The sequence below is a fragment of the Nerophis lumbriciformis genome, linkage group LG06 (assembly GCF_033978685.3).
Source record: "Nerophis lumbriciformis linkage group LG06, RoL_Nlum_v2.1, whole genome shotgun sequence".
NCBI classification, from domain to species: Eukaryota; Metazoa; Chordata; class Actinopteri; order Syngnathiformes; family Syngnathidae; genus Nerophis; species Nerophis lumbriciformis.
The window spans coordinates 19,213,737-19,228,287 of record NC_084553.2 but is presented as its reverse complement, the minus strand read 5'-3'; the positions used below and the strand labels follow the sequence as shown (position 1 = coordinate 19,228,287).

The 14,551-nt window shown below is 38.8% G+C and overlaps 1 protein-coding gene across 2 annotated transcripts; it reads right to left on the bottom strand.

Moving 5' to 3' along the window:
• Positions 1 to 431: 431 nt before the first annotated feature.
• On the bottom strand, positions 432 to 10,283 carry mex3b (mex-3 RNA binding family member B). 2 transcript variants are annotated; one of them, XM_061963860.2, is made up of 3 exons: positions 10,075 to 10,283; positions 9,741 to 9,960; positions 432 to 3,553 (listed from the first exon to the last, which is right to left on the bottom strand). In XM_061963860.2, exons 2-3 carry the CDS (start codon positions 9,958 to 9,960, stop codon positions 2,229 to 2,231), a joined length of 1,545 nt encoding a protein of 514 aa, XP_061819844.2. In that variant the 5' UTR covers positions 10,075 to 10,283; the 3' UTR covers positions 432 to 2,228. The 2 variants fall into 2 exon arrangements, with proteins under 2 accessions (XP_061819844.2, XP_061819843.2); XM_061963859.2 differs by having other exon boundaries at positions 9,741 to 10,283.
• Positions 10,284 to 14,551: the final 4,268 nt, after the last annotated feature.

Below are 14,551 nucleotides of genomic sequence, written 5' to 3'. Positions count from 1 at the left end.
TTATTGATGTTCATAATTTCCACGACAGTGATTCTCAAACTGTTGTACCAACAGGCTCCATCTAGTGGTACGCCAAATAATCACTGACCTCAATACACAGTGTTACTGTTCAAACTGTGTAAATGTTTTAGTGGCCAAAATATTAAACATACTTGTTTAATGTAACATCTGCCTTGTTATTTTTTATGATTACTAAAATTCATCATACTTCACAATCAGAGCAGCTGGCATCTCCAAGACGTTGCCAAAGATTGCAACATTATCCACATCGCAAAAATGTGCAATTAAAACAGGTGTGTCCAATATTATGAGGGGATTTGTCATTTGTTGTACTAAAATCCTATGAACTGTCAAATATTGTGATGGCAGGGAGAGGAAGGCGTTTTTAAGTGTGGAGGTTCTGCATTTGACACCCTGTACTCAGACAAGTCTGGAATAAATATCCACCTTTTAATGTACCATTCTTTATTTGAAATACTTAAAAAACAACAACAAGTAGCACCATTACTTATCATGTAGAACTTTAAAATGTCAGAAAAATAAAACTCTTGATCCATTTTCAAATCTTGTCTCGGGAAATAATAACCAGGAGGTTAAAGGCCTTTTATCATGAAATAAAATATATTTTGTTCTTAAAATGTGCTAAATTAAGCACATTTACCCTAACCTAACTACATGTGTAAACAATTGATAAATAAATGTATTAAAATAGAAATACTAAAGCTGTAGTGGTGCAACAGAAACCTGTAATTCCCACACAAATGTAAGTCATACAAATTGTTCCCTTACTAAGATTTGTACATCAAAATTTTTAAAATAACAATATAGAATACTTTATATTACTGAATATAAAATATGCCAAGTGAAGCATATTCAAAAGCCTAAAAAAATGGCATTCCAACACAATACTGTCAAATTCAATACATATCTTGTTGTTCTCCTGCACACATTTGTGTGATATCAAAATAAAACAGTGATCAATTACTAAAAAATAAACCAGATTTAAACCCCGCTACAAAAAGTTCACTGAACTCAAAATATCCGTAAACATCTTGGTAATAAGAAATACAACTTTCAAGTCAAAAGTGGATCAAATACTTCAATCTTCTTGTCGCTATTTGAATGTTTGAGCAAATGCATTCAATACGCCATTGTGTAGGATTGCTTTGTAAACGTCAGTACAGTATTTTTGGATGTCCATAGACTTGAACACACTCCATTAGCTTAGCCCACTAACCGTCCACAGTTTGATCCACAGAGCGGCATCCTGTCACATGGATATATGGAACAACCGACTACAAAGATGAATTACTGTTTAGTAATACATAAAACATGCACTTTAGGTTCAAAATATGTCCCCTAGCTAATACAGTCCTTGATGTGTATTAGTTCGACAGACCCAAACAGTGAAAGGGTGTCCAAAGTTTGTCCAACGAGGCCTGCATACAGAAAAATACTAAGAATGCAGGGGGGCACTTGATTTATATATTTCACTTTTGTATACGATTAATCCTGTCTCCATTCTGGAAATCTTCATTTGATGACTTGCGATCACGATTCCTAGAGGAAATGTGTCCACCATGTTAGCACCATGTGCTTATGTTTTAAGTAATCACATTGTTTTCTGTTATTTGATTATCATCATCATTAATATTCGGGTCCTCATTGTCTTCTTCTGCTTTGAATAAACTTCCAACTGTCTTTATGCCGTTCTTCATGGAATGTCCTGGAAGGAAGGTTGACGGTGGAATTTCTTAATAGAAATGAAAAAAAAGACTGAAAAGTATCAAATAAAAAATGTGGCACTCTAAAGTACATTCATGCACGTCATAAGGTCCAAAGAAAAGTCCATGAATGCTGTATCGCGTGTGGAAGAGCAATGGCATTCATTAAATGGCTCGTCTTGATTTGGACTTTGTAGAATATTTTGTGGTAAACTGAATGGTGAACCCCTTGACCCTTAAGTCTGAAACTGCTTCCTGTAATCTGATTAAAAAAAAACGTATTATTAGTTGAATTGCTAAAGGGGCTTTTTTTGCCACGGGCCAATAAAAAAAGTCACAGGCCACAGGCGGCCCCCAAGAGAGATTTTGGACACCTCTGAAAACAGGCGTCTGATACCGCAACCTGGAACATAACTGTATGTATTCCACTGTACACTTTGTAAATTGATCATGATTATTAATACGTATCAAGGTTTTTTCCTGCCGTTCAAAACCAGTCAGGTGTTATGAAAATATACGTATAGCTTGAGTGACGCTGGTTTGGCAGACAGGACATTTGGGATTGCTTCTCTCGCAGATGCGATTTGCACATTCCATGCAGAAGAGGTTGTGTCCACACGGGACCAGCGCTGCGATCACCTCGCATTCGAAGCACACCGAACAGTCGCGGCTGCCTTTTCGGCTGGTAGACGAGGTAGAAGACGACGAAGAGGAAGCGGAGGAGTCATACGAAAGGTGAGCGCTCGTCAGTGCGTTGCCAGAAAAACCGAGCCAGTCTCCAGTGGAATTGCTTTGTCCCCGTTGCGCTAACACCTGCTCAGCGTGGGGGGGAGGTGACATTCTGGACTGGGATGAGTCTCTGTTGATCCTACTTTGACTCACCATTACGCCGTTGGCATTGGCGGGGTGACTAGACGGCGTGGCGGTCAGGGAACCGCCTACAGTCAAGGAGGGGGTGATTTGGTTTTCATACTGGGACCAGAACCTCCCAGTTGGGGTTGGCGCAGTTTCAAGCCCTGGTGGTGAGTCAAAAGTCGGGTCACTGCAGTCTGGAGAGACCGCCTCATTTCCGCAAACATTTCCATTCGTGTTGACGCTGATGTTGTGGTTGTTGTTGCTGTTGATGTTATTGGTTGTGTAGCTCAGCGTGGGACTGGGGGGGCTGTAATCTACCATGCGGGAGCCACTGGTACCAAAGTAAGAGTCAGTGGATGTGCTGCCAAGGGAGGAGGACGAATCGTTGCGATATTTGGAGAAGATTTTGCACACAGAGGTGGGCGTCATCCCAGCCCTCTTGGACCACAACATGGGTTGTCCATGCAGGTCAAAACCCACATCCGTCCCATTGGCATGAAAGTCATTTTCATTTTGAAGCGCGATCACTCCGCCTGTTCTCATGGCGATATGAGCTTCAATCTCCTCGCGGGCTCGGTCCACATTCTCTGGCATCCCCGTCACCTCAAACACCGGCTCCTTGTCCCGGCTGGGAGTTACAATGTAAGTATGAGTCTGCTGCTGAATGCGCTTGATTGTCGCGCCCTTGGGGCCAACGACAAGACCCACGACACTGTAAGGCACTCGCACCTGGATTGTGGTCTGACCGGGTATGTTTGGTGGGCCAGGTACAGGAGTAGCATTCCCATTCAGGCTGGTGTTTTTGTTTCTGGAAGCTCGAATCATTGAGAAATGCTCCGCTGCTGAGATGATTTCTCTCCTGGCCATTGCCACATCCTCCCTCCTGCCCGTCACCACAAAAACGGGCTCTTCACCTCGGACTGGGGTCTTAATGTAGGTGTTGGTCTTTGCTCGCAGGGCTTTAATCTTACAACCTGAGAAAGGGAGCAAAATGTGAACATGAAGGCTATGTTCCAGATATAACAGGTTCACACCCATTACGTACATCTTTTTAAAACACGTACTAGATGTTTACTAGGGCTGTAAGGGTACATGTACACGTAATCATATTTTTGGTACCTAGCCTTCATTTCGGTAAAGAGGCATACTGATTTACAACATACTAGATATTTGATGAGAGACAGGAATTGTTTGTTGCATCTTCTCGGTTAAACAAATACAGTGCAGTGCAATGTTTGAAAAGGTGTTGTCTCTGGTTAAAGTTTCCGGTTTGCTAACACTTTTCACTCCCGGTGAAATATGTAAACAAAGACAAGTGGATAAGATGAAAGCAGTATGTTTAGTAGAGATGGGGAACAGAACTACAAACTTAATACTGCACCAATAAGGAACTTTGCTAAAAAAAATTAATAATTATTCACAACCTTGCACTTACTGTTGAAACGAAACACTTAACTATTATAAAGTGCATTTAGAAAGTATTCACAACGCTTCACTTTTTCAACATTTTGTTATGTTGCAGACTTCTTCCAAATTGAATAATTAAATTTTTGACCAAAAAATTATATTCACACAATACCCCATAATGACAAGGTGATTTTTTTTTGTGCAAATCTTTTTTTTTTTTTTATGCACTATGGGCAGCAATTACAGCCTGACGTTTTTTGAATACGATGCCACAAGCTTGGCACACCTGTCTTTGGGCAGTTTTGCCCATTCCCCTTTGCAGCACCTCTCAAGCTCAATCAGGTTGGATGGGAAGCGCTGGTTTCCATCCAGGATGTCTCTGTACATTGCTGCATTCATCTTAGTCTAGTCAGGGAGGTGACCAAGAACCTGATGTCAGAGCTACAGCATTCCTCTGTGGAGAGATGACAATCTTCCAGAAGGACAACCATGCAACAATCCACCAATCAGGGCTGTATGGTAGAGTGGCCAGACAAAAGCCATTTTTTCATAAAAAGGTTTGCCAAAATTTACCTGAAAGACTCTCAGACCATGGGAAACAAAATTATCTGTTCTGATGAGAAAAATATTGAACTCTTTTTCGTGAATACCAAGCGTCATGATTGGAGGAAACCAAGCACAGCTCATCACCAGGCCAATAACATCCCTATAGTGAAGCATGGTGGTAACAGCATCTTGCTGTGGGGATGTTTTTAACGGCAGGCACTTGGAGATTAGGCAGAATAAAGTGAAAGATGAACGCAGCAATGTACAGAGACATCCTGGATAAAAATCACCCCTTTCCAACCACCTGATGGAGCTTAAGAGGTGCTGCAAAAAGGACTGGGCGAAACTGCCCAAAGATAGGTGAGCCAAGCTTGTGGCATCATATTCAAAATGACTTGAAGCTGTCATTGCTGCCAAAGGTACATCAACAAAAGTATTGAGCAAAGGCTGTGAATACTTATGTACATGTGATTTCTTTATTTTTAATACATTTGCAAAAATTAATGAATTTATTCCATTTTGGAATAAAAAGTGAAGCACTGTGTATAATATTTTTTTGTGTTTAAAAAAATGTATCTACTAGATAATTATCTGCTAGCAGTTTTCCAACTTCTGCTTTTGTAACGTAAAATTATAAATTGTATTGTCGGACCAGGAAGACAGCGATAATAAATCTTGTTCAAACATGAGGGCTCTCTTGGCATAACCCTGAAAGGGTCTGTTTGCAACCTGGTCACAGTTACTTTTTATAATATATATTTTTTGCGAAATTACAAATTATATTGATTAGAAAAACATGTCAGCCCAAGGAATTTGTTTGGCATTCAGGCTTGTCATGCACCGCTGTCTCAGCAACACGCACACGCAGGGTGCGCTTGCACATACACCAAAACAGTCCAAGAGATGCAATGAACAATTTGAAATCATGTTGTTGTTATGATAGAATATATAAAAATGATAGCTAATGTAAGTTATCAAAGTCACTATCATTAGCTAACAACACACAAAGCTAATGCGCGTCCATGTCTTACGTACTTACATAGTGTACGTCATAACGTCCTAAAAGTCGTAAATGGGCGAGATATATGCTTAAAAACATATTTGAAAATTGGCGCCTCTAGGCATCTGCATAAATATTGCAAACATCCCCTTTAAGAATCCAGAGCCATTTAAGGTCAAGTGGATAAAACATAGAAGACGGTGCTGTTTATAGTAAAACATTACTAATTGATTTGAAAGATATGTGATGTTACAAATGTGTTACACTGTTCATGATAAATGTATTCCTTGGTTTACACTTTGAGTAGTACAAATGTACTTTGAATTGCCCAAAAAAACATTTACAAATGGAAAATCATTTCAACAGTGACATGTATTCAGTGGCCTATTAGTATGTTTTGGTATTCCATTGCTTCGAATAACAATTTTGAGAGAAAAAAAGGCCAGGCTAATCAAGGCTAATATTGGCTAACTTGTTGAATGTATAAGAAGATGTATAGGAAGAACAGTTGAATTTTTATATTTGACACCCTATAAAAGCATTACAATGGTAACATGGGTTTAAAATGACACCTAATGGGAAGAAAAATGCTTTAGGAAATGACAAACTGCCATTTAGGGGAATAATCTGGGATAGTCACATAACAACCATTACTAAATAAAGTAGGTCTGCAACAACTAATCGATTAAATCGATTCAAATCGATTATCAAAATAGTTGGCGATTAATTTAGTCATCGATTCGTTGGAACTATGCTATGCGCATGCGCAAAGACTTTTTATTTTATTTTTTATTTTTTGTTTGTTTTATAAACCTTTATAAACCTGCAACATTTACAAACAGCTTAGAAACAATAATCAAAATAAGTACAAAAACAGTACAAAACAGCGCCAGGGCGGCGCTGAGGCTACGTCTCATGAGGTGGAGGTGCAGCTCACGTGACGACGTCGTCTCCTTTGCGGAAACATTCAAAAAATGGCGCAGGAAAACAGTACGGATAGTTTAGCGGAGAAACATCTTGAGGTTATTGCTTCAATGGAGAAAAGTGTACGACCTAAGTCGTCAAAAGTGTGGGAACACTTCACTTTAAAGACTTCAAAGAAGACCGTTTCCTGCAAAATGGCACGAAAGTACAACATTGCTTCAGAAGCACCTGAAAAGGAAACATGTTGGAGCCATGGATGAAGGGAACTCACAGTACGTAACTTTTTAAGTCCATAGTGGCAACAAGCATTCATGAGTTCAGCTTTTTTGTGAGTAACGTTAACGTTATGCCTTTGTTGCAACGTGGGGCTGATAATGTGTCTCCGGCACATTTGACTCCGTTTTGAGAGAGAAAACGCACGGTTACCAATTTCTAAATAAACGTAACGGAAATAAATATCTCAGGTTGGTTTCATAATGGATCAATGTAGCCGGGCCCGATAAAGCTATATAAATATACTTAGATTTGAGTGACGCTTTAGTATAACTAAACATTATGAAGGTGCTGGAATATTTCATGCTATTATTCAGAGGCAGCCTAAAATGAATCCTTTATTATTCACAACAGAAACGTGTACAATATCTGATTCAGTTCTGATCTGATGAGTTACATTTCTGTGTTATTATTGCTGTATGCTGCATCCCCAATGTCCAGAACATGGTGCCAGTATGCTGTTTTTTTTTCAATAAAATACTGGAAAGGATAGAAATGTAGTTTGTCTCTTTTATCCGATTATTAATCGATTAATCGAAGTAATAATCAACAGATTAATCGATTATCAAATTAATCGTTAGTTGCAGCCCTAAAATACAGCTGTGTTGGTCACTTTTTAAACACCTTTTGAGTGTTGGTTGCTTAGGTTTCAATGTGATGATGTGTTAGTTGTGTATCTTGAATGTTTTACTTTGGCTAACTTGTAAAATAAAATTAAAATGATAATAGTCATAATGGCAGTGATGTTGCAGGAGTCTATTCAAATGTAACATTTTTAAAAGTTGGGTCTTTGTGCGGTTACATCATGCTGTTGTCCTGGTTTGATCCTTATCATCATAACTGACTTAAATTAACATCATACGGCTACAAAGCAGATATAGTGTATGTGTGGACTACATCGATGCATGAGCTACATGCCTACGTTTGACTGGAAATTATATATATATATATTTAAATATGTTTGTAATCAATGCACTTCTGGGGCGATGGGGGTGATCCAGATGTCGACAACATCAATGCTATTAGCAGATCGATATTTGGGTTTATGATTTTGGGGTTGTTTGTTCATATTATTATGTGTATTATAAGGTCGAGGAATGAGTCCTAGTAGTTTTTGCTTTTCTTTGTCTTCCATAATGCCATTAACTCTATTATAAGACGTCGTTTTCAAGATATATAATGTGCCACCTCATGTGTAAATGTGTGCTGGTATGAGAATAAAGTCCCTTCTCAGTTGTATTCATAGCGGTTTCATTTTTGAATTTAATGTATGTATACCCTACTGTACGTATTTAATTAGTTTGCCTTTTCTTTGGCCTACCCCTGTAATATTATTCAATTTCTCTACCAACACTAAAAAGCAGCATCTATCTATATTGTGACAAAAAAATCAAATAAAAATAATATTATTGACTTGTGTGTTGTTTGGGAACGGTTGGTGATGGTAATGTGCAGTAAAACTTTTCATAAACTCAACTCACCTTAATGTGTGTTCCTAAATTTGTGTTAAGATGTCTTCAATGATGACAGCAGTTATGATTTTGGTTTACAGCGTAAACAACTAAATACTAAGATTTTGGGCATTATTTTCTCTAGTCTAAACTTATACATTTGTCTCAATATGGCTAAGGACAAGCATTATTGAGGGTTTGCTGCACGTCATCTTCATTACTAAAGGAAAATGTAATCTGTAGGAGAGATTCCCTCTGCCATTTTCAAGTATGTTTCTTTTTTTTTGAGTCGTCAGCTCTCTCGTCGTCATGTGACATGAGTGTGTGTCTGGTATGATTTTGCTGACTAGTTTCGATGACCCGCCTTACCTTGTCTCTAGTATAAAGTAATGTTTCGGTCTAAGCTTAGCCAATTGTGACTCAATCAATCATCATTAGTTTTCTTCGTATGTATGGATGTTCTCATTCATCCAGGTCATTGTGTTTTCTCCATATTTCTTTGGCCTGGAAAGTCCATTTTCTCTATTTGCAGTTTGTAGCTTTGATGTAAGCTACAAAAGTAGCTATAAGTAGCTAAGCTAAATCCATTCCCTCCATCCATTTTCTACCGCTTGTCCCGTTCGGGGTGACAGAGGTGCTGGAGCGTCTCTCAGCTGCATTCGAGCGGAAGGCGGGGTACACCCTGGACAAGTCGCCACCTCAATCGTTAATCGTTAAAAAAGTAGCTACTGGAAAATGTAGTTAAGCTATGTAGCTTAGCTACATGTAGCTTGTTAAAGCCCATCACTGGTGTGTATTTTCTATTACTGTTAATACGCTTAGAATAAGATGCAGAGGTATAGTTATAACTTTTTTTAGACAAATTATACTATTTATAGCCACGGTGGAGAGTGGGGAAATGTTTTCTTCTTCCTGGGGGTGGGGGTAACAGAAAATAATTGAGAAGCACTTGTCTAATGTGGTGTAATCAAATTGTATAATTGTGTTTATATTGTTGAATCTATCCATCCATCCATCCATCCATCCTTTTTTTACCTCTTGTCCCTTTCGGGGTCACGGGGGGTCGCTATATATTGTGAAATTATTCGCAAACATGTTTGTTTGCTTAAAACATTTGTCCTGTGTTGGAATAATAACAATCGATGAATTCAAACCACACAATCCTTCAATGATCCTGAACATGTTCATGTATGGATGGGTGTCAGCATCGGCAAATTTGCCTCTGTTGTTTACTTGGTATCGCTTCGACACTAAAACGTGCGGTATCGCTTCGATACTAAAACGTGCGGTATCGCCCACGTAAGTGTGTTAATTAGCCTATGTAGCAACACGCTAGCGTGGCCAATAAAGCTCATTAAACGAAGTTCTCGCGCTAAGATGTTGACAATGTGTTATTTGTGGGCGAGTATTTGAATTTAGGACAAACAATACAGGAAGTATCGACCTGATGTGTCCAGACTGGGACGGAAGTGGAAGATGCGTTAAAGTGCTTTTCTGGAGGATTGTACAAAATGCGTTCAAGCACCAGCAGAGAGTCAGTAAAAGTGTCTTCACACGCACCTTGTCTGCCTACAATCTCGGCCACATGCTCAGAGCTGGGCACCGGGACACACTCGGTCATGTTGACACTTCTAGCCCGGGGCTCGTCGGGGTCGCACAGCGGGTGGTCGTCGGTGTTCAGCCCAAGCAGAGAGAGCTGGTCCAGGGCGATCTGCAGGGCGCTCTGCTCGTCCAGTGAGTCTCCATGGAGGCTGCCGTCGGCGAAAAGCGAGCTGGGCATCTTCCCCGAGGAAGAGGACGTGGAAATCGCGGCGTGAGCAGCTTTTTCAAACCAATAATCAAATAACACCAAAATGTCTGCGTCTGGAGGACTGGAAAACTGTCAACATCCAACCTTTTGTCTTCCGCGATAGTGCAAGGAAAGTCCCAGTCCGGTCCCAACGAATCAGCAGGGAAAAGGCGTCTTGCCACCACTAAATGTGGTCTAACTGTCACGTAATACATGTACTACAGTAATACAAGTAGTACAAAGTACAATACTTGAAGTAATCTTCTGTCTGAGTCCTTTCACAGCCAGACTGAGAGTCCTGGACATGACGTCACCGGCTGGGCAGGGATGATGCAGTGCTGATTTTTTATTTCGCTTTCTTTAAGGCGATTGGTTGTTGGTTTGGAGTTGGGCGGGGCTACTCGTAATATTTCTGTTGGCTTTGTTCTAATTGGACGCCCATATTTCTTCTTCTCTTACGATTGCGCCTTTTGTATAACTGCCAGTTGTGTTGAAAGAGCGGTCCGGGGGCATTACTATGACCCTGGCCATATTCTTAAATGTTCCATAATATTAATAAAAATTTAAAAATGCATTATATTTTTTCCAATAATACGCGTTATTTATCAAAAATATATTAATTAAATTAAAATGTGTGTATATGTTTATATCAGCCTGTACAACAAAACAATGTTTTATATATATATATATATATATATATATATGTAAATTATTATTTATTTATTTATATATATATATATATATATATATCAGTGACGTGCGGTGAGGTTCATGGCTGGTGAGGCACTGACTTCATCACAGTCAGATTTACAAACATATGAACCAGGCCCGGCCCTAACCAATCTGGCGCCCTAGGCAAGATTTTAGGTGCCCCCCCACATCGGCAGTGAAGTGTATATACTCACAAGAAACCGAATAGCTTTGTCTTTGGGGGGACGGCGTGGCGCAGTGGAAGAATGGCCGTGCGTGACCCGAGGGTCCCTGGTTCAATCCCCACCTAGTACCAACCTCGTCATGTCCGTTGTGTCCTGAGCAAGACACTTCACCCTTGCTCCTGATGGGTGCTGGTTAGCGCCTTGCATGGCAGCTCCCTCCATCAGTGTGTGAATGTGTGTGTGAATGGGTAAATGTGGAAGTAGTGTCAAAGCGCTTTGAGTACCTTGAAGGTAGAAAAGCGCTATACAAGTACAACCCATTTATCATTTATTTATCTTTGACCTTTTTTTTTTACTTACAACTATACCTAATATATAAAGGGGTGGAAAAGTGACTATTACCTGCAGGGCAAACATTAGCTAACCAGAAGGCAATAACAATGTAAACAAAAAACACCTGCTTAAAATATCTAATACAAATGTCCCAGAGGAATGTAGGTGGGAGTACTGTAATTACCTAACGTTACATTATTATTTTCCATAACAATTTAGCCCCCTCCACAATATTAACCCGACGTTAAAACAGAACTAGCTATTTATTGATTAGCAATTGCCGACTCATGTAACATTAGCTTAATGCTAAAAAGCCAGGTTACTATCACATTCTGTAACAGACAAATAATTTCATGTAGGCTAACGTTACCTACTTGCTACCTCTGTCTTTTCTCGTTTCTCCTCCTCTTCTTTTCTCTTTTTTCTTCCCTGGGCACCTGACAGTTTTGGCCGTTTTGACATCTTGTGTTGATTTTTTGATGTGGTGACGTCCAAAAAGAGTCATGATACGGGAAGGGAGGGGGCGCACCGTGCGGGGGGGGGGGGGGGGGGGGGGGGGGGGGTGTTGTAACAAATAATATTTCTATTAAATAGGCTTTACTTTGCATTTTAATTAACGTGGGATTATTTTTTGTATTTAGAAATAATAGTACCACCTTTTTTTCTCTTTTTTTTTTTTTTTTCTCTCCAACATTTGTGGCACTTGCGTGGCGCCCCCTGATGGACGGCGCCCTTAGCATTTGCCTATACGGCCTATGCCACGGGCCGGCCCTGATATGAACCCTAAAGAGTATCTTATTCACCATTTGATTGGCAGCAGTTAACAGGTTATGTTTAAAAGCTCATACCGGCATTCTTCCCTGCTTGGCACTCAGCATCAAGGGTTGGAATTGGGGGTTAAATCACCAAAAATGATTCCCGGGCGCGGCGCCGCTGGTGCCCACTGCTCCCCTCACCTCCCAGGGGGTGAACAAGGGGATGGGTCAAATGCAGACGACACATTTCATTACACATACTGTGTGTGTGACAATCATTGGTACTTTAACTTAACTTTACACATACAAACTGTAGCACACAAAAAAGCACATTTAATAAAAAAAACATTATTATGGTCTTACCTTTACTTATAAATTAAGTCCATGCGCCGCAACTAAAGCCCTCACTTAAACTTTCCACGTGCAAGATTGAATCTATTTAAAAAAGTGTAACCAAGGGTTTATAAATGTCGCCTATACTGTATGAAACTAAAATAACAAACACGGAGGCTCCAGTTTACACGAGGACCACTTTATTTACCTTCTTTCAAAAACCTCCGCAACGTGTCATCACTTTCGCTCTTAGCGCCTTCAAAATAAGAGCTCAAGGCATATACTGTATAACAGCGCATAACAGGAACTTAACATCACAAAGAAGAAAGCCCATGAAAATAGGTTACAAAAGTTATTTAATAAGAAGCCAAAAAGTGCAAAAACAATAATGTTCGTGTTGGAGGAGTTGTGAATTAGATACACCTGCAGTCTGCAGGTGTACCTAATGTTGTGGCCCTGCAGTCATCCACAACTCCTCCAACACGAACATTATTGTTTTTGCACTTTTTTGGCTTCTTATGAAATAACTTTTTTAAATAGATTCAATCTTGCACGTGGAAAGTTTAAGTGTGGGCTTTAGTTAATATAACAATTCTACGGCGGGGGTGCAGGAGGCGGGATTACTGGAGCCTCAGCCAGTGCGTCTTTTGCAGCCGTTTTATAATCGCTCAGCACAAGAAATACGTTACACACATACAGTTGTTGACAAAATACACTGTACATTATATACCTCAGCTAACTAAACTATGGAAATGTATAATATAATTCATATAGCAATACGGTCTCACTCCACAGCAGGCCAGCAGTTAGCCGAGTCCGGAATCCATGTTGAGGCACTGAGTGACGTGCCTCATCTGGCTGCTGTTCACCGCACCGTCTCTTCTCAGTATTTGAACGGCAAATGTGAAAATTCAGCGATTTTGAATAAAAATAATCTAAAACTGGTGAAGTTAAATGGAAAATAACTTTATAGTATAATCACTGGATACATATAACAATTTAATTTATTTTTTTTCTTTTTACTTTTTTTTTCTTTCCATGATGGCAGGTGAGGCAGTGACTGCACGTCACTGATATATATATATATATATATATATATATATATATATATATATATATATATATATATATATATATATATATATATGTGTGTGTGTGTGTGTGTGTGTGTGTGTGTGTGTGTGTGTGTGTGTGTGTGTGTGTGTGTGTGTATATTTATTTTATTTAAATCAATATTCAATTATACTACCATATGCTAGTATAAATGTATCTATTAAAATTTTCTAAAAAATATTAAAATTTTTCCAAAAAAATCTGATTTGATTTGGGGGTGGTGTGGCGTGGTTGGTAGAGCAGCCGTGTCAGCAACTTAAGGGTTGCAGGTTTGATCCCCGCTTCTGCCATCCTAGTCACTGCCATTGTGTCCTTGGGCAAGATACTTTATCAGGCTGCTACCCACACTGGTTTGAATGTAACTTAGATAATGGGTTTTGAGTCACCAGAGAAATATAAATCACTTCACTTCATTTCTTTTATAAATGTTTTTAAATGTGTATAACATCGACACACAATGTGTCTAAAATACGGTCCATAAAGTCTATTCACATTAGCAATAATACAAGATGCAAATATCAAATACAAGAAATATACAATCAATAACATTTCAAATGTTTTATGTACAGTAATATATGTATAAAATATAATTGGCCAATTAAGCTGATTCTAATAACTAGGATAGAATAGAGACTTGAATAATTATTTGCTAGAAACTACTTTGTTAAAGCAGCAACTTTTACCTACACTACAGTATTAAACAAAATAAACTAAGAACCAAACATAACAATTTAAAATATACATTCATAAAGACAATATACATCTATATATATATATATATATGTAAATATATATATATGTAAATATATATCTATATTACAAATATATATATATAAAACATAATATAAACACATCTTCTTTGTAATTTCCTTTTTAAAATTGTTATTAATATATACTGTTTTTAACAAAGTATTTGTGAAATGCTGATGCTAATAACACAAATGATAATTGTTTTGTTACCATTAACACAATTCAGGTGTTTTATGCAAAACATATAATATTTACTTTGGATTGGTTTTATTCTTGAAATTATAATTATCAAAATGACCACCACATCTACTGCAGTGAGGGAATATAAAAAATGGAAGTACGGTATCATCCATCCATCCATCCATCTTCAACCGCTTATCCGGAATCGGATCGCAGGGACAACAGCTCCAGCAGAGACCCCCA

What these genes read in the sequence shown, in the direction of transcription:
- mex3b (XM_061963859.2), bottom strand. Translation starts at nt 9,960, where the DNA reads ATGCCCAGCTCGCTTTTCGCCGACGGCAGCCTCCATGGAGACTCACTG. An exon ending in CGAGATTGTAGGCAGACAAG is followed by an intron (nt 3,554 to 9,740) that starts GTGCGTGTGAAG and finishes TCCCTTTCTCAG; the next exon opens with GTTGTAAGATTAAAGCCCTG.